Raw genomic sequence first — 25,128 nt, 5'->3', positions numbered from 1 at the left:
AAACAACAAAAACAGTAGATTTCCAGGCTGGTTGGCCTTAAAGATAGCAGGAAGCATTCATTTCTAGAAGAGAGAAATTTCATCCACATTAAAGATGAACTCTGAAGAATTTTCCAACCCCCATTTTGATCTGCATGCAGTGTATGTATTGTTGTTGTTATGTACCATCCAGTTGTTTTAGACTCTTGATGACCTTGTGAACAGAAGCATTCCATTCAGCCTCTTTCCTTTCTTATAGCAATTGTAAGTTCAAGTTGGTAAGTTCATTTTTGTTGCCCGTCTAATTCTTTTGCGGTCTTCCTCTTTTTCTCATTCCCTCAATCTTTCCCAACATAACTGTCTTTTCCATGGATTCATCAGCTCACGTATGTCCAAAGTACACCAACTTCTGTTCAGTGATCATCACATCCAATGAGCATTCTGTCTGTATACTATCTAAAACCTATTGGTCATTCTTGCAGTCAACGGGATTCTTAATAGTCTCCTTCATGTCCATAATTAAATAAATCAGTTCACTTTTTGTCTTTCTTCTTAATAATTCAGCTTTAACATCCATATCACTACTGGAAACAGTGCTTTGACAATTCTAACTTTCATGACCTCACTCATACTTCTCATCATCATCATCATCATCATCAAATTCCTGCCATGTACCCTCAAGGGGCGTACAAGATATGATAGTACTACATGAAAAAAATTACATCATTACTAACTTGCTATCTACAGTTTTCCTCCAAATCAGTCTGGTACTTGTCAAGACTCCAACATTATTAGATCTTATATTTCTATCGTCTAAGGCACTTTGTACCGTATCAATCCAGTTATATCTTGGTCTTCCTCTGGGTCGTTTTGCTGCCAAACTGGCAGAGAACACTTGTTTTGTTTTGCTAATCTTTCTTCACCCATTCTGTTTAAGTGACCATACCACCTGAGATTAGCTCTGTTAACGCATTCCTGGATGTTGACAATGTCAAGTTCTTTCCTTATATCCTCGTTTTTAATATGATATTGCCATTGATGCCGTCTGTTCACGCCTATAATCTTTCTCAGGACTCTCATATCTGCGGTCTCTAGTCTTTGGTCAAGTGTTTTACTTCTGACCCAGCTCTCAGATCCATAAGTTAAAACTGGTTTGAACACTGTCTTGTATACAGCTAATTTAGTGTTCTGACTAATTTCTCTCTTATTCCGTATGAATTTATTCAATTGCCTTCCCACCATACCAGCCTTGCTGATTCTGTTGTCTATTTCTATATTTAATTTACCATCTTCACTAAAAATCGTGCCTAAGTAGCTGAAATGTTCCACAGGTTCTCCATTCACAACACAGTTGACATTTTCAACGATTCTGCCTATTTTCATTGTCTTTGTCTTTTTAATGCTGACCTTCATACCATATCTATTACAACAGTTATTCAATTTAGTCAGAGAATCTTGCAGACTTGTAGCGGATTTATTTAGAAGTATAACATCATCTGCATAAAGCAGAGAGCTGACATTAACATCTCCAAATTTGATATCATGTTTAATACCACTTTCCTTCATAATGTGATCCATATAGATAATGAATAACAGAGGGGAAATGTACATCCTTGTCTCACACCAGATTTAACATTAAACGATCTTCCTGTACTTCAATTCTAACTGCTGACTTACAACTCAAATAAAGACTAAGTATTGCTTGATATAATGTCCCATTGACACCATATAACTGTAGCATATTGAATAGCTTTTCTCTTGGCACCTTGTCATATGCCTTTTCCAAATCGACAAAACTTAAATACAGATCTCTGTTATATTCCCATGCTTTCTCGACTATTTGTAGCAAAGTGAAGATCTGATCCTGACAGCCTCTATTTGGCGTGAATCCAGCTTGTTCTTCACCCAGCTTTTCTTCCACAATTCTTCTCAACCGTTTCTCAAGTATACTTGCATATATCTTGCCAGGAACACTCAGTAGGGAAATACCTCTGTAGTTCTAACATTCAGTTTTATTTCCCTTTTTATATATGGGTACTATGAGAGCTCTACTCCAATAATTGGAAATTCGTCCCTCTGTCCAGGCTTTCTGAAGTATGCAGTGCAGCCACTGTAAGACTCTTATACCACCATACTTCAGCATTTCTGGTCGAATATCATCTACTCCTCCTGCCTTTCCTCATTTCAAACCTCTGATGGCTTTTTCTACTTCAAGTATGGATATGTATTCCTGACTGCATGCCTGGTCAGTGTTTTTTACCACTGTGCTGTCATCACTGCTTGTTTCATTTAGCAGTGTTTTCAAAGTTATTACTCCATACTTCAAGGATATCTTTTTCTCCTGTTTTCATGTCACCTTTATCATCTTTAACTCCTCTTACAGCACTCTTTCCTCCATTCCTAAGCTTCTTCAACAACCTCCAGAATATTTTGCCACCTTCTTGATATTTATTTTCTATGTTCTTGCTAAAGTCTTCCCAAGACTTTTGTTTAGCTAGTTTTACACACAGTGTTTAGCTTTCTTACATTTGTCTCTGTATTCTCTCAGAGCACAAGCTGACTTATTTGCCAGGAACTTTTGATATGCTTTCTTCTTTTCCTTTACTGCCTCTTTAACTTTCTGTGTCCACCATGGAGTTCTAATTTTTCTATCCTTGCAGACAACTTCACCACATGCCTCTCTAGCTGAATCAATCAGAGCTTTCTTCAAGGCTTGCCACTGAATCTCCAAGGTGTGATTCCCGTTCTCAAACTCTTTCATTTTTTTTTTCAATAATCGTGTATTTTAGTCTACAGTTCACATCTGAGAGCTGCTCAACTTTTATTCGCTTTAAAACTTTCTTGCATGTCATTCTTTTCAATATGAATTTCAATTTTATCCTGCTCAAGACTAAATAGTAATCACTTCCAATTTCAAATCCTCTGTACACTCTGGTGTCCTTCACCAGGTAGAAAACATCACTATCAACAATAACATAGTCAATGAGACTTGGTGTTAGAACATCTATAACATGTTAGTAATAAATGGCATGGTGTTAGTAATAACCAGTCCATGTCCTGAGCAGAAATTTAACAGATATTTGCTATTATTATTAGCTTTGCTCTTTTCTCCAAATTTTCCCAAAATATTTCTGTATGTCTCCCAATCATTTCCTACTCTGCTATTTAGATCCCCAACAAGGACCAACTTTTCCTTTTCATTGTGTCAGTTGATTTTTCTAAAGCCTCAAAAAATTCCTCCACTTCTACCTTAGTAGAACCTTCTGTGGGACCATAGGCACAAATAAATCTCATTGTCCAGTTCTCCATTCTTATATTTGCCCACATTACTCTATTCTCTACTTGAGACTGACTGCCATTCAAGAAGATTAGACTCTTATTTTGTGTTGAATACAAAAAATTCCTCCACTTCCACAATAGTAGAACCTTCTGTGGGACCATAGGCACAAATAAATCTCATTGTCCAGTTCTCCATTCTTATATTTGCCCACATTCTACTCTCTACTTGAGACTGACTGCCATTCAAGAAGATTAGCCTCTTATTTTGTTGAATACTATGGCTACTCCTTCTTTTCATGATTGACATTGCCTGAATATAACATTTTGTATTTATTGCTCAGAAAGATCTCGCCAGTTTTTGTCTTTTTTTGTTTCAGTCACCCCTATTATATCGGTCTGGTACTTATCTAATTCCTCAGCTAGCTCCATTTCTTTGCTATTCAGGCTTCTTATGTTGATAGTACCGATTTTTAACTCTGGTGATGTTGAGTTGGGGTGTGTTTTCAGATTTGTTCCAGTTGCTGAATTTTCGCTGTTTGCCCTGGTTCCCTGGTGAAAACAACGGGGGCCTTGTTTAAACGGGTGAATCCCCAGTCGGCATGAAATTTTGTCATGTTGTTCCATCGTTTTTTTATTTTGGTTTAACCAATAAGAATACAATTTCGTACAATCACGAGAAGGTGAGGATTGGACATTAGGTCAGAAGCCCTGGTCGGTTCTCCGCATTTCTTTAAAGGCTCTGTGGAGGTCTCTTCTCAGTTATACAACTTTGAACCTTAATTCTATCTTTTGTAATTTTTGTCAGGCTTAACATAGCTTTTTTTTTCCCCATTAGTATTCTTTTAATTTCATCTTCACATTCACTATCATTTCTGATTCTGGAACCCGTAAAGCATAACTTCAAACGATTTCTATTTTATCTCTCTCTTATAAATTCATTTAAATTGTCAGAAGCCATCACTTTTGTTTTGCTGATATTTAAATTAAGCCCACCTTTGTTATTTTCCCTCTTAACCAATAGAATCAACTGCACCAGATCTTCCTTAGTTATGATATGACTATGAGGGTTATATCATCTGCTTACCTTAAATTAATTTTTCTGCCACCAATCTTAATTCCAGCTGAGTCTTTGTCTAAGTTAGCCATTCTCATAAAATATTTACTATAAATATTAAAAAGAGAGGGCAACAAAAGAGAGGATTGCATAAGTTTCCTATACAACCTTGCTGCATCTCTTTTTCCACTTGAACACTGTTTTTATTGATGCTTCTTGGTTGTCGTATAGCACTCTTATTAAGGGAATTAGATGCTCAGGTATTTCCATTGAATCATTACATTTCCACAGTTCTGTTGTGATCCACGCAATCAAAAGCTTTCTTATAATCAATAAAACAGATGAATACTTCCCTTCTGATATTCTCTTGTTCTTTCCATAATCCATCTCATGGATTAAGAACTATGGAAAATTGCTAATGGTCTCTAGTTCCTCTTCCTCTCCTAAAGACTGCCTGTTCTTGTGGCATTTCTCTATTCACATATGACTCCAGCCTTTGTTGGATCACTTCAGTATAAATTTGCTTGCATGTGCAATTAAAGCAATGGTTCTATAATTTTCATAATTCACTGGGATTCAGTGTTTTTGGAATTGGGATGAAAACTGATGTTTTCCAATCTCTAGGTCAGTATATTTTCTTCCAAACCTGTTGACAAATTTCAGTCATTATATTCACTATTTCATCCCCAGCTGCTCTTAATAATTCCACTGACACTCCATCAGCTCCAATAGCTTTTCCTTTTGGTAACTGTTCCATTGTTGATATCACTCCACTTTCCATTATCATGGGTTCTTCAATAAATTCTCCTTCAATATTAAACTCCAATGTTCTTTCTCCTTCATTCCTCAGTCCTAAACCAAATTTTCCAGTGATGACTCATTCTTCTTTTTCTTTCACTTCTGCATTCCAATCAAAACCAATATTAAAAGAAAATCTGTTTTATAAATTCTGTATACTTGTTTCAATCTGTGGTAAAATTCTTCAACTTCATCTTTACTTGAATCTATAGTGGGTGCATACACCTGTATAAGTGTGACATTCACTGTATATGCCTTTATTCTAACTAGGATTATTCTGTCAGACAAAATGTATTTTCTGTATTTCCTTCTATCTATTTCTTCAAAGAGTTTTCCACAGCTAGAGTAATATGTCATAAATCACTGGTATCAAAGTGACCCATTCCTGTCCATCTCTGTTCACTGTTTTCTAAAATCTTAAGTCAAGTTCTCATTTCTTTCTTTACCGGTTATAGTTTTCTTTGATACATGATTCTTACATTCTATGTTCCTATTTTATGTAAATCAGTAAAGCAGAGGCATCTTCTTCTGAGATTAACTTTATCAGAAGGTGAACTTCCAGAAGGGCTTTGATCCAGCTTCGTCATTCTTGTTAACTTCATTGGAAGTTCCTCTCTGCACTTACCCAGTAGCCATTTCGATGCCTTCTGACATGGATGTCCCATCTTCCAGCACCATATCACAATAACTCAAGCCTCTGTTCATAAGATTTTCTTGGCAAAATGTATACAGAAGTGGTTTGCATTATCTTCTTCTGTGTTTTGTGTAGTCTATCTACTAGGTAAATACCTGAGTGGGGAGAGAGAGAGAAGGCAGATCCCCACTGCAAGAGACGAAAAAAAATAAGATAGGAAAGATTCATCCCTTGCCCTTGAATACTCTAATAGCATTGGAGAGAAGGAGCAAGAAGGAAAGAAAGAAGGGTAGGAATCAGTCTGCAGATAATATAAAGATCTATATTACATGAAGTTAGGTGTGGTCCAGCATCAGGTACCTCGGGTTTACCACTGCTGTACTCCCTAAAGTGAGCTCTTACTATTATTACCATATTTTATCGGTGCAGTGTATACATTATGGTTTAAATTTGTCATACTAGATAAAGGCAAACATCAACATTTTTTCATAAGATCTCCTTTCTCTCCTTCTCTTGCTTCATGAGTCCATGTAAAAACACCTCCTTATTCATAATAAGTGTTATATTATACTTTACACTGAGCAGTATATTCACTAGTTTTGTTCTCCATCCATGACCAGCCCTTCTGTTTCATAAATAAGAAACTATCCAACATATATCCAGTAAGTAACTACCATATTTATCGGTTTATCCAAAACTGTTTTGCCTTATAGTAAAAGATTTTCTAGTGGTTGAAGGCTGTTATAAATCTATTGCAATTCATATTTGGAAACTTTATCAAGTTTTTTTCATTATGAAATGTGTTTAACCCCTTAACGTACCAATTAAAAATCAGAAAGCGGTCGTTTTTCTGCCAACTTTTTTGGACAAGTTTTGGGCGAGGGTGATTTGCTGGATCAAATTCATCATTATTCTAGTAGTAAGACTTATATGTTGGTTAGACATAACTGGTAATTAATTTACGGAATTAACAACGCATATGAAGTATATTAATTAAAGATAACTTTAATGAATCACTTCTATATTTCGGCAATGGACTCCTTAAGAAGGTCACTTCTTGGCCTGTGGAATCCACAGACTCCTTAAGAAGGTCACTTCTTGGCCTGTGGAAGTCACCAACAAACTTAAACCTTATAACTCTAGACCCCCCCGATTATATGGACTCCCAAAAATACATAAACAAAATGTGCCATTGCGTCCCATAGTGGATGGCATTGATTCCCCCACATATAAATTAGCCAAACATTTAGCCAAAACGCTCACACACTACACTGGCAACACACCATCACACATAATAAACTCAGCCCACTTTAAAGCCAGTATAGAAAACCTCACACTCCAACACACTGACATAATGGTCAGTTTTGACGTCTCCTCCCTATTCACTAATGTCCCACTCAAAGAAACCCTTGAGCTCATCCAAGCCAAGTTTCCTCCCGATATCTCAGCCCTATTTCAGTTCACAATGAACTCAGGCTATTTCGTTTGGCAAGGAAAGTTCTACAAACAGATAGAGGGGACAGCCATGGGTTCACCACTTTCCCCACCCTTGGCCAATTTCTTTATGGAGACATTTGAAGAGAAAGCCTTAAACTCCGCCCCACAAAAACCCACTATTTGGCTTCGTTATGTGGATGATGTGTTTGCTATTTGGCCACATGGCTCAGACACACTCCACTCCTTCCTAACACACTTAAACAACCAACATCCCAGAATCCAGTTCACCTTAGAAAAAGAGGAAAACAACACCCTCCCCTTCCTAGACACTTCAGTCACCTGCCAGCTTGATGGATCTTTGGTTTTCTCTGTTTACAGAAAACCCACCCATACTGGCAGATACATTCACCAGCAATCCCCCCCCCCTCACAACAATATGGGGTGATAAAAACACTATATAACAGGGCAAAATTAATCTGCTCAGATGACAAGGCCCTGACTATTGAACTAAACCACATCCTCAACACTTTCTTAGCCAATGGCTATAACCCCAAAAAAATCCAAAAAATACTAAAACCTATAAACCACAACCCCCCTCCCCCCCCCCTCCACAATAAAGACTACACCAAGTCTATCACTATCCCCTACATCCAGGGCACCTCTGAAAAAATAACTAATATCCTCAAAAAATATGACCTTACTTCCTGTTACAGACCATATAAAAAGTTGGCATCCCTTATCTGCTCTACCAAAGACCAACCACTTCCCCTAGACCTACCTGGTGTATACCAGGTCCCTTGCAGCTGCAAATTGTCCTACTTTGGCCAAACAGGCAGAACAACAAATATCAAGATTTCAGAACACCAAGATTACATCCGGTTTCACCAGTACAGCCGCTCTGGGTTGGCAGAACATGCCTTAGATACCCACCATAAAATTCGTTGGAAGAAAACAAAAATAATCCATCGCAGCAAGTTTAAATACGAAAGATTATTCAAAGAATCTTCAGCAGCTCTAAAAAACGTTCCTAACCTCAACAAATTTGGGTGCATGAAATTGCCCCAAATTTGGGAGACTTTCATTATGAGAACTTCAGCCCAACTGCCAAGACTACTAAATTAGCCTGCAAGAGGGCACCATTAGGACTTTAGGAACAAAATTAGTTTCTTACTTTCTTCCTCATTTGCTTTGTTAGTTCCTTAGTGCACATACCATATCTTTATGTTCCTGAAGATGGCAATGTGACATTGCCGAAATATAGAAGTGATTCATTAAAGGTATCTTTAATTAATATACTTCATATGCGTTGTTAATTCCATAAATTAATTACCAGTTACAAATTCATCATTATTTGAAAAATAATGATGAATTTGTGCAAATGCAAACGAAATAGCCGATGCACGCTGTTGGTAACTTTTCTCGGCTGAAAGGAAATAGGCACAAGATTATCTAGCATCTATATTCGGTTATATTTATATGTGAAACCAAAATTCAGAATCAATTTTGGTACAATAAACAAAAGACGTGTTACAAAATCTTTGTATGTTAAGAGGTTAATTATGCATTTGAAATAATATATTGTTTTTGCTATATTTTTCTTTATGAAGTAATCCACATATGAAATAACATGACAGTGAAGTAAAATTTCTCATTCATTCACAGGAATGAGGAATGCTATATATGACAAACTGGATGATGATGGTATTGTTGCTCCAGGAACAAGAGTATCTGGTGATGATGTTGTTATTGGAAAAACTATTACTCTTCCAGAAAATGATGATGAGGTCAGTTTCTTAATTAGAATTTACTATTATGTTTTTATTCATTCTATAATGTGTGTGAATGTGCACACATATACTCTTTTTACCATTATTTATCCCATTAGTGTTGTAGGAGTCATAACTTTCAGATGACTGTTATATTATGGATATCCCAAAAGATAATTTCTGTTTTTAGATGTTAGAAATTTAGTGTTTCTAATCATTATAATGATTTATAGTGACTCGATAAAATTACTTATACTAAAAATCTATCTTTTATCTTATTATTTAAAGGAATGGCTACATAAGTCTTTTGCATTTCAAAAAGGACTGATTAAATATAATATTAGTCTTGATTAATAGAGCTAATGGAGAGCAGGCGGAATGCACTAATAATTGAAAAAACACCGATGATTCACACATAATACTGTGTTTTTATTAAGATATATGGATTAAGCAAAGAACAGATCTCAAAATATATAGAGAAAGCTTTAGTAAATTCAATAGCCACCATCAAGATAAATAGTAATTACAATTTTTCATTTACTGAAGTATGGATGGATGGATTGAATCATAGTATGGATCAATAATATCCTTCTTTCTAATAATTTTTCAATTTCTCGATAGCAAGAATTAATCAGTTGTATACAGAAAAAATATATTATTCAAATCATTCTAGTATTTCAGGTTAATGTTACTAGTTGTCCATGGAATTTATTCTTAGTTAATTTCATGCTATGAAATGAAGCAAACAAACATACACATAAAAAAAGGCTTATTGTGTAAATAAACATTAAAATGCATCATTGCATGGTTATCTGTCTGGCATCCTCTTTGATAAAACAGCAAAAATACTTTTACCACAGATCTCGGGAGTCAGGAACTCATCAAGGGAGGCCATATATCATCCGCATCAGTTGTCATACTTTTCCCTGACTTCATCCACATTACTTGCCCTCACTATCTCTAAAGGCAAGCCATTCCAATCATGAATAACTGAGAGAAAAATCTAGCTCTTAACCCTTTCTTGACTGCATTCATTCTCAACTCCCCATCTTCCATAAAATTGAAAATTCCATCTACTGGTATCCTATATGATCCTTTCAGAAGTAGGTCTCTATCACATTATCCCTCTTTATTTTGTTTGCTAGTATCTACAGTCATCAAGTAGTATAAACTCTCCTCATAATCTATATTCCATAGTCCCCTATCATCTTTAAGAATCTTTGTACTCTCTCTCTCTCTCCACTGTATGTGTATCACCAGGAGACCACATGCAGTAGTCCAGATGAGGTTGTATCAAAGCCTTGTAAAGAGGCAGATTGACTTCTTTATCCTTATGTCATTCATTTCAACATTACAGTTATATTGTAATGTTGAAATGAAGCTGTATTTGCAATGTTTATTATATTGCCTCTGAATTTCACCTTCCTGTTAATTAAAACTCCATGATCCATAGTCTGATCAGTTTCTTCTAGCATAATCCCACTAATATAATATGCCATTAGATATCTTGTTAGATCAAAGTAGTTAACTTTACATTTACTAAGAACTGAGAGCTGTTTTCATATGTCAACACTTCCAACCTATTTCAAATCATTTTGCAAGCGTTGATTGCCATTTGCAATCCTGATTATCACAATGACTGATATCCCCAGGTATCATTCACTCAATTGTTATTTAGTCTTTATATTAATGACATTGGGAAGGATTTTATATAGAGGAGACAAATCTCTTTGCATCATCAGAAAACCACTTTGTCTTCTGTATGTGAAATCCTTCCCAATGGCTGATATCTGGGGATGTGTCACCTTAAATTGGTATAATTTTGAGTGAAAATTAGAATATAGGTTTAAATCATAACGTAATATTGTCTTAATTTTGATAGCTTGTTGCGTCTGTGTGATTTTGGTGTGTATTCCGTTTTATTTAATTTAGTATTTTAACGATACATTTCATAGAATAGCACATGGCGCCAATGCGACGGCATGTAAGATAATGGCGTCCAAAAATACAATGCCTTTGTTCAAAAACTGTAATGTGAGGGAGTTTGTCCAATGTGATGTGTATGGGATGTATGCATTCCCGAATGAGGCTGGAGTTTGGATTGAAAGTGATAGCGGTGGGAGAATGTGCAGAAAGTGTAAGCAAAGTGAGGAGTTGAAGTATGTGTCAGGTTGTGAGATAGTTATGCTTGAAGAAAGCCAGAATGTGAGTGAAAATAGTGGCTTGATAGGGAATTGCGATGTTGTACAAGATGGCAATCAGAGCGGTGATCAAAGAAAGAGTGAAAGCAACTATACAGAGAAAGAAAATGGTTTAAATGATGAAAAAAATGAGGAATCATTTGTAGGGAGTGAGATCACTAGGTTGCGTGCAGTGATACAAAATGTGCAGCAGCAATTAGAGCACCTGCAAAACTCTTTCCAGAGTGATTCGGCTAACGTAAATAAACAAGTGTTTGAAAGGAAAAATAAGTGTAAGAGTGGGAGAGTTTCTGAAATGAAGGAAAGAGTGTTATATGGTGACTCGTTATTAGATTGTACTTACCGGGTGCGAAATTTAAGGATGTAAGTGAGAGTATTGATAGTTGTGGCGAGTACGAATGAATTGACAGGAGATAAATTTTTTATGAGAGAGGACATGAAAGTATTGTTAAAGGTAGCGAAAGAAAAGAGTGACAGAGTTAGAACGGTGAGTCTGTTGCTGCGGTATGACAGAGAGGAGTTTAGAATGAGAGCCATAATCGCAAATGACATTATGCGCAGGTTATGCAGACGGTGTGGTGTGGAATTCGTGGACGTGTGGAATGAGTTTGATGGGCGAAAGGATTTATACAAGATGGATGGCCTGCATTTGAATGGATTTGGTGCACGGAGACTGGAAAAAGTGTTGCTGAATGAAGTGAAAATGGATGTGCAGAACCAGGGAAACTAGAACTACCAAGGAGGGGGGGGGATATGTGGACATCAGTGAGACAGTTGAGTGTAAGAATGTATATAATGTACCTGAGCCAGTACTAAGGACAAAAAAATCGGAATGGGATAGTTAGAATAACGCATCAAGATGGGGTGGGATAAAGGGACCACTGCATTTCATGTATATTAATGCCAGGAGTATTAGGACAAGAAGGAAGAATTTTTGACCTTGATTGGCTCTTCCTGGCCACAGGTTATTGGCATTAGTGAAACATGGCTGACGGAAGATGATATAGTTAGTGGGATATAATGCATAGGTTATAGTGTGTTTAGGAGGGGCAGAGAGAATAAAATGGGGGGAGGGGTGTTATTGATGATAGCTGCCAAGGAGAATTGAAGTGGTATCATAGGATAGTGAAAAGATCTCATTTGAAGATATTTGGTGTGACATTGAGACTGGAAGAACAAAATATACAATTGGGTGCTGCTATAGACCAGGTGATGGAATAGATGGTGGAGATAGTATGCATAAACAAATTGATGAAATGAGTGGAAGGAGGGTAATTATTATGGGGGGATTTCAACTATGGTAACATTGATTGGAAGGAGGAAGGAAATGGATTTTATTCAATTATTAAGGGATAACTATCTGAGACAGCATGTAATTGAAAATATTAGGGGCATGAGAGTGCTTGACCTGGTAATAGCATCTGAGAATTTGACTGTAATGAATATGACCCTGTTGCCACCCATTTGTGAGAGTGATCATAAGGTCTTGACCTGGGAGGTGGCTAAAGGTGTGGAATTTTCGATTAAGATAGGGTATACATGGAATTACCGTTCTGCCAAGTATGACAAGCTTAGGAGATTGCTTGGATCAGTGCCATGGCATATACAACTGCAAGGGCTGGATGTCAATAGAGCATGGAAAGTGGTCAAGGAGCATTTACAGGAGGTTATGGCTGAATCTGAAAACACACCCCAACTCAACATCACCAGAGTTAAAGACTATCAACATAAGAAGCCTGAATTGCAAAGAAATGGAGCTAGCTGAGGAATTAGATAAGTACCAGATCGACATAATAGGGGTGACTGAAACAAAAAAGACAAAAACTGGTGAGATCTTTCTGAGCAATAAATACAAAATGTTATATTCAGGCAATGACAATCAAGGAAAAGAAGGAGTAGCCATAGTATTCAACACAAAATATGAGGCTAATCTTCTTGAATGGCAGTCAGTCTCAAGTAGAGTAATGTGGGCAAATATGAGAATGGGGAACTGGACAATGAGACTTATTTGTGCCTATGGTCCCACAGAAGGTTCTACTAAGGTAGAAGTGGAGGAATTTTTTGAGGCTTTAGAAAAAGCAAAGACACAATGAAAAAGGAAAAGTTGGTTCTTGTTGGATATCTAATGTGGGCAAATGATTGTGAGAATACCTAATGTAGGAAATGATTGTGAGACATACAAAAACATTTTGGGAAAATTTGGAGAAAAGAGCAAGGCTATAATAATAGCAAATATTTGTTGGATTGCTGCTCAGGGCATGGACTGGTTATTACTAACACCATGTTCCAACATAAAAATGTGCACAAATTCACATGGAGAGAAGAGGCTAGGAATAAGAAAAGTCTCATTGACTATGTTATTGTTGATAGTGATGTTTTCTCCCTGGTGCAGGACACCAGAGTGTACAGAGGATTTGAAATTGTTAGTGATCACTATTTAGTCTTGATCAGGATAAAATTGAATTTCATATTGAAAAGAATAACATGTAAGAAAGTTTTAAAGCGAATAAAAGTTGAGCAGGGGGTGCTTAAGGGTCAAAGCTGTATAACTGAGAGGAGACCTCCACATAGCCTTTACAGGAATGCGGAGAACCGACCAGGGCTTCTGACCTAATGTCCAATCCTCACCTTCTCGTGGTGCACCCTGTTGGGTATCTACTTTGATACTGAACGAACGAGGATGGGCTGGCAATTTGGGATTTAGCCGACCAAATTGTATTCTTATTGGTTAAACCAAAATAAAAAATGATGGTACAACATGATAAAATTTCATGCCGGCTGGGGCGTCGCCCGGTTAAACAAGGCCCCCGTTGTTTTCGCCAGGGAACCAGGGCGAACAGCGAAAAGTCAGCCACTGGAACAAATCTGAAAACAAACCCCAACTCAACATCACCAGAGTTAAAGATCGGTACTATCAACGTAAGAAGCCTGAATGGCAAAGAAATGGAGGTAGCTGAGGAATTAGATAAGTACCAGATCGACATAATAGGGGTGACTGAAACAAAAAAGACCAAAACTGGTGAGATCTTTCTGAGCAATAAATACAAAATGTTATATTCAGGCAATGACAATCAAGGAAAAGAAGGAGTAGCCATAGTATTCAACACAAAATACGAGGCTAATCTTCTTGAATGGCAGTCAGTCTCAAGTAGAGTAATGTGGGCAAATATGAGAATGGGGAACTGGACAATGAGACTTATTTGTGCCTATGGTCCCACAGAAGGTTCTACTAAGGTAGAAGTGGAGGAATTTTTTGAGGCTTTAGAAAAAGCAACTGACACAATGAAAAAGGAAAAGTTGGTCCTTGTTGGGGATCTAAATAGTAGAGTAGGAAATGATTGTGAGACATACAAAAATATTTTGGGAAAATTTGGAGAAAAGAGCAAAGCTAATAATAATGGCAAATATCTGTTGGATTTCTGCTCAGGACATGGACTGGTTATTACTAACACCATGTTCCAACATAAAAATGTCCACAAATTCACATGGAGAGAAGAGGCTAGGAATAAGAAAAGTCTCATTGACTATGTTATTGTTGATAGTGATGTTTTCTCCCTGGTGCAGGACACCAGAGTGTACAGAGGATTTGAAATTGGAAGTGATCACTATTTAGTCTTGAGTAGGATAAAATTGAATTTCTTATTGAAAAGAATAACATGTAAGAAAGTTTTAAAGTAAATAAAAGTTGAGCAGCTCTCAGATGTGAACTGTAGACTAAAATACAGAAATATTATTGAAAAGAAAACGAAAGAGTTTGAGAACAGGAATCAAACCTTGGAGATTCAGTGGCAAACTCTGAAGGAAACATTGATTGATTCTGCCAGAGAGGCATGTGGTGAGGTTAGGTGCAAGGATAAAAAAATCAGAACTCCCTGGTGGACACAGGAAGTTAAAGAGGGAGTGAAGGAAAAGAAGAAAGCATATCAAAAGTTCCTGGCAAATAAGTCAGCTTTTACTCTTACAGAATACAGAGACAAATGTAAGAAAGCAAAACAGTGTGTAAAACTAGCTAAACAAAAGTCATGGGAGGACTTTGGCAAGAATATAGAAAATAAATATCAAGAAGGTGGCAAAATATTCTGGAGGTTGTTGAAGAAGCTTAGGAATGGAGGAAAGAGTGCTGTAAAAGGAATTAGAGATGATAAAGGTGAAATGAAAACAGGAGAAAAAGATATCCTTGAAGTATGGAGTAATTACTTTGAAAAACTGCTAAATGAAACAAGCAGTGATGACAGCACAGTGATAAAAAACACTGACCAGGCATGCAGTCAGGAATACATATCCATACTTGAAGTAGAAAAAGCCATCAAAGACTTGAAATGTGGAAAGGCAGCAGGAGTAGATGATATTCGACCAGAAATGCTGAAGTATGGTGGTATAAGAGTCTTACAGTGGCTGCACTGCATAGTTCAGAAAGCCTGGACAGAGGGACGAATTCCCGATGATTGGAGTAGAGCTCTCATAGTACCCATATATAAAAAGGGAAATAAAACTGAATATGAGAATTACAGAGGTATTTCCCTACTGAGTGTTTCTGGCAAGATCTATGCAAGTATACTTGAGAAACGGTTGAGAAGAATTGTGGAAGGAAAGCTTGGTGAAGAACAAGCTGGATTCAGGCCAAATAGAGGCTGTCAGGATCAGATCTTCACTTTACGACAAATAGTCGAGAAAGCATGGGAATATAACAAAGATCTGTATTTAAGTTTTGTCGATTTGGAAAAGGCATATGACAAGGTGCCAAGAGAGAAGCTATTCAATACGCTGCAGTTATATGGTGTCAATGGGGCATTATATCAAGCAATACTTAGTCTTTATTTGAGTTGTGAGTCAGCAGTTAGAATTGAAGGAAGTACAGGAAGATGGTTTAATGTTAAATCTGGTGTGAGACAAGGATGTACATTATCCCCTCTGTTATTCATTATCTATATGGATCACATTATGAAGGAAAGTGGTATTAAACTTGATATCAAAATTGGAGATGTTAATGTTAGCTCTTTGCTTTATGCAGATGATGTTATACTTCTAAATAAATCCGCTACAAGTCTGCAAGATTTTCTGACTAAATTGAATAGCTGTTGTAATAGATATGGTATGAAGGTCAGCATTAAAAAGACAAAGACAATGAAAATAGGCAGAATCATTGAAAATGTCAACTGTGTTGTGAATGGAGAACCTGTGGAACAAGTAAAACATTTCAGCTACTTAGGCACAATTTTTACTGAAGATGGTAAACTAAATATAGAAATAGACAACAGAATCAGCAAAGCTGGTGTCGTGGGAAGTCAATTGAATAAATTCATATGGAATAAGAAAGAAATTAGTCGGACCACTAAATTAGCTGTATACAAGACTGTGTTCAAACCAATTTTAACTTATGGATCTGAGAGCTGGGTCAGAAGTAAAACACTTGACCAAAGACTAGAGACCGCAGATATGAGAGTCCTGAGAAAGATTAGAGGCGTGAACAGATGGCATCAATGGCAATATCATATTAAAAATGAGGATATTAGGAAAGAACTTGACATTGTCAGTATCCAGGAATGCGTTAGCAGAGCTAATCTCAGATGGTATGGTCACTTAAATAGAATGGGAGAGGAAAGATTAGCAAAACAAGTGTTCTCTGCCAGGTTGGCAGGAAAACTACCCAGAGGAAGACCAAGATATAGGTGGATTGATACGGTACAAAGTGCCTTAGACGATAGAAATATAAGATCTGATAATGTTGGAGTCTTGACAAGTAACAGACTGATTTGGAGGAAAATTGTAGATAGGAAGTTAGTAATTATGTAATGTTTTCATGTAGTACTGTCATATCCTGTACACCCCTTGAGGGTACATGGCAGGAATTTGATGATGATGAAAGTTGAGCAGCTCTCAGATGTGAACTGTAGACTAAAATACACAAAGATTATTGAAGAAAAAATGAAAAAGTTTGAGAACAGGAATCTGCATCTACCATGGAATTAGAACTCCATGTGAACTGTAGACTAAAATACACAAAGATTATTGAAGAAAAAATGAAAAAGTTTGAGAACAGGAATCTGCATCTACCATGGAATTAGAACTCCATGTGAACTGTAGACTAAAATACACAAAGATTATTGAAGAAAAAATGAAAAAGTTTGAGAACAGGAATCTGCATCTACCATGGAATTAGAACTCCATGTGAACTGTAGACTAAAATACACAAAGATTATTGAAGAAAAAATGAAAAAGTTTGAGAACAGGAATCTGTGTCCACCATGGAATTAGAACTCCATGGTGGACACAGGAAGTTAAAGAGGCAGTTAAGGAAAAGAGGAAAGCTTATCAAAAGTTCCTAGCAAATAAGTCAGTTTGTGCTCTTAGAGAATACAGAGACAAATGCAAGAATGCTAAACACTGCGTAAAACTAGCTATACAAAAGTCATGGGAGGACTTTGGCAAGAATATAGAAAATAAATATCAAGTAGGTGGCAAAATATTCTGGAGGTTGTTGAAGAAGCTTCGGAATGGAGGAAAGAGTGCTGTGAAAGGAGTTAGAGATGATAAAGGTGACATGAAAACGGGAGAACAAGATATCCTTGAAGTATGGAGTAATTACTTTAAAAATCTGCTAAATGAAACAAGGAGTGATGACAGCACAGTGGTAAAAAAACACTGACCAGGCATGCAGTTAGGAATACATATCCATACTTGAAGTAGAAAAAGCCATTAGAGGCTTGAAATGTGGAAATGCAGGAGGAGTAGATGATATTCGACCAGAAATGCTGAAGTATGATGGTATAAAAGTCTTACAGTGGCTGCACCGCATAGTTCAGAAAGCCTGGACAAAGGGACGAATTCCCGATGATTAGAGTAGAGCTCTAATAGCACCCATATATAAAAAGGGAAATAAAACTGAATGTGAGAATTACAGAGGTATAACCCTACTGAGTGTTCCCTGGTAAGATATATGCAAGTATACTTGAGAAACGGTTGAGAAGAATTGTGGAGAGAAGCTATTCAATACGCTACGGTTATATGGTGTCAATGGGGCATTATATCAAGCAATACTTAGTCTTTATTTGAGTTGTAAGTCAGCAGTTAGAATTGAAGGAAGTACAGGAAGATGGTTTAATGTTAAATCTGGTGTGAGACAAGGATGTATATTATCCCCACTGTTATTCATTAACTATATGGATCACATTATGGAGGAAAGTGGTATTAAACATGATATCAAAATTGGAGATGTTAATGTCAGCTCTTTGCTTTATCCGGACGATGTTATACTTCTAAATAAATCCGCTACAAGTTTGAAGATTCCCTGACTAAATTCAATAACTGTTGTAATAGATATGGTATGAAGGTCAGCAATAAAAAGACAAAGACAATGAAAATAGGTAGAATCATTGAAAATGTCAACTGTGTTGTGAATGGAGAACCTGTGGAACAAGTATAACATTTCAGCTACTCAAGCACGATTTTTAGTGAAGATGGTAAATTAAATATAGAAATAGACAACAGAATCAGCATAGCTGGTATGGTAGGAAGTCAATTGAATAAATTCATATGGAATAAGAGAGAAATTAGTTGGAACTTGCTCAAGTTTTATAACACAGTGACGGCTGGAGTGGATAAGGGTAATGGGTTTACAGTGATACTGCTGGACCTGGCTAATGCGTTTGACAGGATACCACATGGAATTCTAATCCGTAAACTACAACATATGGGAATGGATATATAGTTGGTGAGATGGATAGGTGGGTGGTTGACGGAGAGATATCAAAGAGTAGTTTATTCAGGAGTAGAGTCCAAAAGATGGCCTGTGACTAGTGGTGTGCTGCAGGGTTCTGTTCTTGGACCACTGCTGTTTAATTTGTTCATTAACGATATTGGGAAAGATCTAAGAGGAACAGTTCATTTGTTCACTGATGATGCAAAGTTGGGTAGGGCAATAGTGAATGCAGAAGATGTCAAAATCTTGCAGGACGACTTGGATAGATTGGAGTTCTGGGCTAAGGAGAATGGATGTCAATTTAGTGTGACAAAATGTAAGGTTATGCATTTTGGGGTGAAAAGATTAGCAGCAGTATACCACATTAGTGGAACTGTACTCCAGGAGATTGATGAGGCCAGGGACTTGGGATTGTTGGTGGATAGGGAGATGAAGTTTAGGGGGCACATTGCATATGACAGTGAGTGAGTTCAAGGCATGATACGATAGAAGGTATGATAGATTCTGTGAGAATGTCGTATAGTTGTGTGGACATGATGTTTAGGGCCTCCCTCGATGAGTCTAAGGACTCCCCGTAGTCGCTGTAGTAATAGTAATAAAATCTTTCTGAATACCCCCCCCCCCAATACATCACTTTTTGATATGCTAATCAGCCATTCTCTTATCCAATATACAACAGTCTTCCATGCTGTATCCTGTCATAGCCTTAACAAAACAAAATTCTAAAGTATCATGGTGCATTTATTTCCCTTGGCTTACTCAACATTATTAGAACGTGTGCAAGTTACTCACACATGACCCGCCCTTAGTAAGCCCATGCTGTTCATTGCAAAGTATAGATTCTCTATCAACACGTTGTATGTGAACTCAAAACAAACTCCTCTTCAAAATCTTCACCACTATTCTAGAGATATATTGATAGTTAAGCACATCAGTCTTTGCTCTATTTTTGTGGAATGGGATTATCATGCACATTCTTTCCATTCCTGTGAAATTTTCCCTGTGATGAGACTCCAGTTATACATCTAGGTCAATGGCACAGCCAGTTCCGCTGAACACTTAGCATCCATCCTGATATATCTACCCCCATTGCCAAATTCTTATTCAGTTTATACAACAGTTCCAGCACCTTCTCCTCAATAATGAACCTGTTTCTTTATCCAGCAGAAAGTTTTTTCATCTAGTTATCATGGAAATGATGTTCTTGTTTTTATATATACATATGTATGTATGTGTGTGTATGCATGTATAAACAAGAATATACATATTCAGGGCTTGCACTTTTATTTTATTTAAGTAAAAAAAATTTTTTTTTTACATAGTCCAGAAATCCTGCTCTAGAGACCAAACATGGAACTTTTTAAAGCCAGTTCAGTCTCCACTAAGCATAATAGTGGTGTCACAGCAGACAATCGCATTCATTTCCCATGTAATGACAATTTCAAACACCCATGTCTGGTACTGAATCCGAACCCGCAGTCTGTTAGTTGGTATTGCTTATTGGTTTTCTCCATTGAAGATGCAGTCAATATTTTCCATGTTCCTGCCTATTTTCATTTTTATTATTTTATTGAGTTGTTTATTTTTATATCAGATTTGTTACATTATGTAAGTTTATTATTATTATTATCCATTTTTCAGTTGGAAGGAACAACAAGAAGATTCACAAAGAGAGATGCAAGCACATTCCTTCGAAACAGTGAAACTGGAATTGTGGATCAGGTAATGGTTACACTGAATGCAGAAGGTTATAAATTTTGCAAAATAAGAGTTCGTTCTGTTCGGATCCCTCAGATTGGCGATAAATTTGCTAGTCGCCATGGTCAGAAGGGTACGTGTGGAATTACATATCGTCAAGAGGTAAGATCATATGCTTTAAAAATAGTAAAATAATATTGAAGTATAAATTTTAGAGAATATTTACAGGTTTTATTGCTAATGCTTGTTTATATAAATTGATAATATACTTTTAAAACAAATACAGGTCAATAATGAAATTTTCAGAATAATGAACAATATTCTTGTTTGGAAGAGTGTACTTAATATATTAAAGAGATCTATTTGACTAGTTGTATTGGTATTGCTAAACGATGTTTAGGTGTCACCCAAAGTTCATCATAAAAATCCATTTTGAAATGAACAAATAAACAGTAAAACATGGATTATAGGATGGAATTTTACCGATTTTTTGCATCATCCGGAGTCATTCTGTATAGAGTTGTCCAGTCTTTTTTTTCTGAAGTGTATACTATATGTGAGCAGTTAGTTATTGCAGAGAAAGTGATTAATTTTTTATTATGATGATTGTTAAAATGTGCAAAAAGAGTGAAAAATAATGACAGTTCGCATTACAAGAAAAATTGTAATTTTGGAAAAAAATAAATGCTGGGAAGAAAAGTGAAGTTGTGAAAGAATTTAGCATTGTGCTTTTGACATTGTTGACATTTTTAAAAGATTTTAGAAAAAGGTGAAGGCATGTTGGAGACAGCCTTCGAATTTCACCAAAAGAAACTTTGGGTATTTTTTTTTCTCTTTATCTCATATGATGAAATATCACTAATCATCATAATCAAATTCCTGACATGTATTCTCAAGGGGTGTACAGAATATTATGATAGTTGAGTGAAGAACTTACATCATTACTAACTTCCTATCAACAATTTTCGTCCAAATCAATCTGTTCTCTGTCAGGACTCCAACATTATCAGATCTTATATTTCTGTCTTCTAAGACACTTTTTACTGTCATTCCACTTATATCTTGGTCTTCCTCTGGGTCTTTTTCTTACTAACCTGAAAGAAAACACTTGTTTTGCTAATCTTTCCTCTCCAATTCTGCTTAAATGACCATACCACCTGAGATCAGCTCTGCTAACACATTCCTGGATGCAAATAATGTCAAGTTTTTTCCCAGTGTCCATCATCAAATTCCTGATATGTATCCCCAAGGGATGTACAAATTGATAGTACTTCATGAAAAAAATTACATCATTACTAACTTTCTATCTACAATTTTCCTCCAAATCAATCTGTTACTTGTCAAGACTCCAGCATTACCAGATCTTATATTTCTATCTTTTAAGGCACTTTTAACAGTATCAATCGACCTATATCATAGTCTTTCTCTGGATCTTTTTCGTGTCATCCTGGCGGAGAACACTTGTTTTGTTAATTTTTCCTTTCCCATTATGTTTAAGATTAGCTCTGCTAACACATTTCGGGATGCTAACAATGTTAAGTTCTTTCCTAATATCCTCATTTTTAATATGATATTGCCACTGATGCCACCTGTTCATGCCCCTAATCTTTCTCAGGACTATCATATCTGTGGCCTCTAGTCTTTGGTCAAGTGTTTTATTTCTAACACAGCGCTCAGATCCATAAGTTAAAATTGGTTTGAACACTGTCTTGTATACAGCTAATTTAGTGTTATGACTAATTTCTCTCTTATTCCATATGAATTTATTCATTTGACTTTTCACCATACCAGTTTTTTTTGATTCTGTTGTCTATTTCCATATTTAATTTATCATTTTCACTAAAAATCGTGTCTAAGAGGGGATAATTTATATTCTGACACACCATATTTAACTACGAACCATCTTCCTGTACTACCTTCAGTTCTAACTTTGTATAAAGTTAGAATTGAAGGTAGTACAACTAACCTTCTCAATTAAAGGCTAAGTATTGCTTGATATAATGTCCCATTGACACCATATGATGTAGCATTTTGAATAGCTTTTCTTTTGGCACCTTGTCATATGCCTTTTGCAGGTGTACTAAACTTAAATACAGATCTTTGTTATATTCCCAGTGATTTCTCAACTGTTTGCCGTATAGTGAAAATCTGATACTGATATCCTCTATTTGGCCTGAATTCAGCTTGTTCTTCACCAAGCTTCCTTTCATAATCTTTCTCAACCATTTCTCAAGTATTCTTGCATAAATCTTATCAGGAACACTTAGTAGGGAAATGCCTCTGTAATTCTCACATTCAGTTTTATTTCCCTTTTTTGTATATGGGAACTATGAGAGCTCTGCTGCAATCATCTGGAATTCGTCCCTCTGTCCAGGCCCTCTGAACTATGTAGTGCAGCCACTGTAAGACTTATACCTCCACACATGAGCATTTCTGGTTGAATATCATCTACTGCTGCTGCCTTTCTACATTTAAAGCTTTTGATGGCTTTTTCTACTTCAAGTATGAATATGTATTCCTGATTGCTTGTCTGTTAAGTGTTTTTTTACTACTGTGCTGTCACTAATTGTTTTGTTTAGCAATTTTTCGAAGTAAATACTCCATACATGAAGGATATCTTTCCACCAGTTTTCATCTTTAATTCCTTTTACAGCACTCTTTCCTCCATTTCTGAGCTTTTTCAACAGAATATCTTGCCACCTTTTTGATATTTATTTTCTGTTCTTACCAGTCTTCCCATGACTTTTGTTTAGCTAGTTATACATAGTGTTTAGCTTTCTTACATTTGTCTCTGTATTCTCTAAGAGCACAAGTTGACTTATTTGCCAGGTACTTTTGAACTGCCTCTTTAACTTCCTGTGTCCACATGGAGTTCCGATTTTTCTGTCCTTGCAGTCATTCTTGCAGTCAACCTCACTACATGGCTCTCTGGCTGAATCAATGTTTTCTTCAGGATTTGCCACTGAATCTCCAAGGTTTGGTTCCTTTTCTCAGACTCTTTCATTTCTTCTCGAAGAATGTTTGTGTATTTTAGTCTTGAGTTCACATCTGAGAACTGCTCAACTTTTATTTGATTTAAAACTTTCTTAGATGTTCTTCTTTTCAATATGAAATTCAGTTTTAACCTGCTCAAGACTAAATGGTGATCACTTCTAATTTCAACCCTTCGGTACACGTTGGTGTCCTGCAACAACAGGGAAAAACATCACTATCAACAATAATATGGTCAATGAGACTTTTCTTATTCTTTGCCTTTTCTCTCCAAGTGAATTTGTGCACATTTTTATGTTTGAACATTTTGTTAGTAATAACCAGTCCATGTCCTGAGCAGAAATCCAACAGGTATTTGCCATTTTTATTAGCTTTGCTCCTTTCTCCAAATTTTCCCAAAATATTTTTGTATGTTTGACAATCATTTCTTACTCTACTATTTAGATCCCCAACAAGAACCAACTTTTCCTTTTTTCATTGTGTCAGTTGCTTTCTCTAAAGTCTCAAAAAATTCCTCCACTTCTACATTAGTAGAACCTTCTGTGGGACCATAGGCACAAATAAGTCTCATTGTCCAGTTCCCCATTCTCATATTTGCCCACATCACTCTATTTGATATTGCTTGCCATCAAGTTCAGCCTCGTATTTTGTGTTCATTACTGTAGCTACGCCTTCTTCCTCATTTTTAATATGATGTTGCCATTGATGCATCTGTTCACGCCCCTAATCATTTTCAGGATTCATGTCTGTGAGTCAGTGGCAGCCAGACACTGGCTCCCAATAATGAGACCTCAATGAAGGTTTTGAAACCAGTCTGGGTAGTGACCCTTCCCATAATGCATAGCATTATACATGTCTGCAAGGAGATGCGCTTTGCATTATGGGATACTAAGGCAGGTGATGTGAAGTCTCAGCTTCTTTATACAAGTTGCACCAGTTCTGATAATAGTTCAGGCACAAACTTGTTTGCTTACACTTGAATAATGGATGAAACCAAGTATATAATTTCTTGGTATCTTTAATTTATGGTGGTATATACTTGCATTTAACTTCAAAACAAAATAATCTTCATACTAATTAATTTGTTTCATTAATTGCAAGCCTGATTGGCTAAATGGTAATGTGGTAGCTCTCCAACCAGCAGGCTATAGGCTTAAATGGGTGTTTTTGGGCATGGATGTTTGTGAATGTTCATAGGTGGGAGATCAGTTTCATTGCTCATTGTGTGACCATCACTCTGCTTATTTGAAGCCTGAAGTAGCTTGAAAAGTTAATTGTTTGTTCTCTAAGCAGGGTTTCAGATTCTGTAAAAACAAATAAATAAAATAATAAAAAAATTTCAAAATCTCTTAACACACTCACCAAACTAATGTAGTATAGATTTACAACCTTCCATTAGTAGGAGTTATTGGTAGAATTTGTTATTTATTTACATATATATAAATTTATTTATATATATAAATAAATAACAATTCTGGCAATTTTTGTACCATTGCCAACTTATTTGGGATTTAAATTAACGAGAGAGAGAAAGCAAGACACATTTTTGAACCTAATATGTACAGTAAATCTCTTTAAATTTGGTATTAAAT

The 25,128-nt window shown here is 36.3% G+C and overlaps 1 protein-coding gene across 1 annotated transcript in view; it reads left to right on the top strand.

Annotated features, from left to right (window-relative positions):
- Polr2B (RNA polymerase II subunit RpII140) overlaps nucleotides 1-25,128 on the top strand; it is a 203,190-nt gene that overhangs the window by 154,952 nt on the left and 23,110 nt on the right. The window contains exons 17-18 of the mRNA XM_090409695.1: nucleotides 8,844-8,965; nucleotides 20,489-20,707. Of these exons, the coding sequence (XP_090265821.1) occupies nucleotides 8,844-8,965; nucleotides 20,489-20,707 (341 nt within the window). The remainder of the gene's footprint in view (nucleotides 1-8,843; nucleotides 8,966-20,488; nucleotides 20,708-25,128) is intronic.

This window comes from Typopeltis vanoorti, chromosome 20, assembly GCF_054136105.1.
Source record: "Typopeltis vanoorti isolate ZY-2024b chromosome 20, IOZ_Tvanoo_1.0, whole genome shotgun sequence".
Classification (NCBI taxonomy): Eukaryota; Metazoa; Arthropoda; class Arachnida; order Uropygi; family Thelyphonidae; genus Typopeltis; species Typopeltis vanoorti.
Note: the sequence above shows the minus strand (reverse complement) of the source record. Positions and strands in the feature narration are given on the sequence as shown.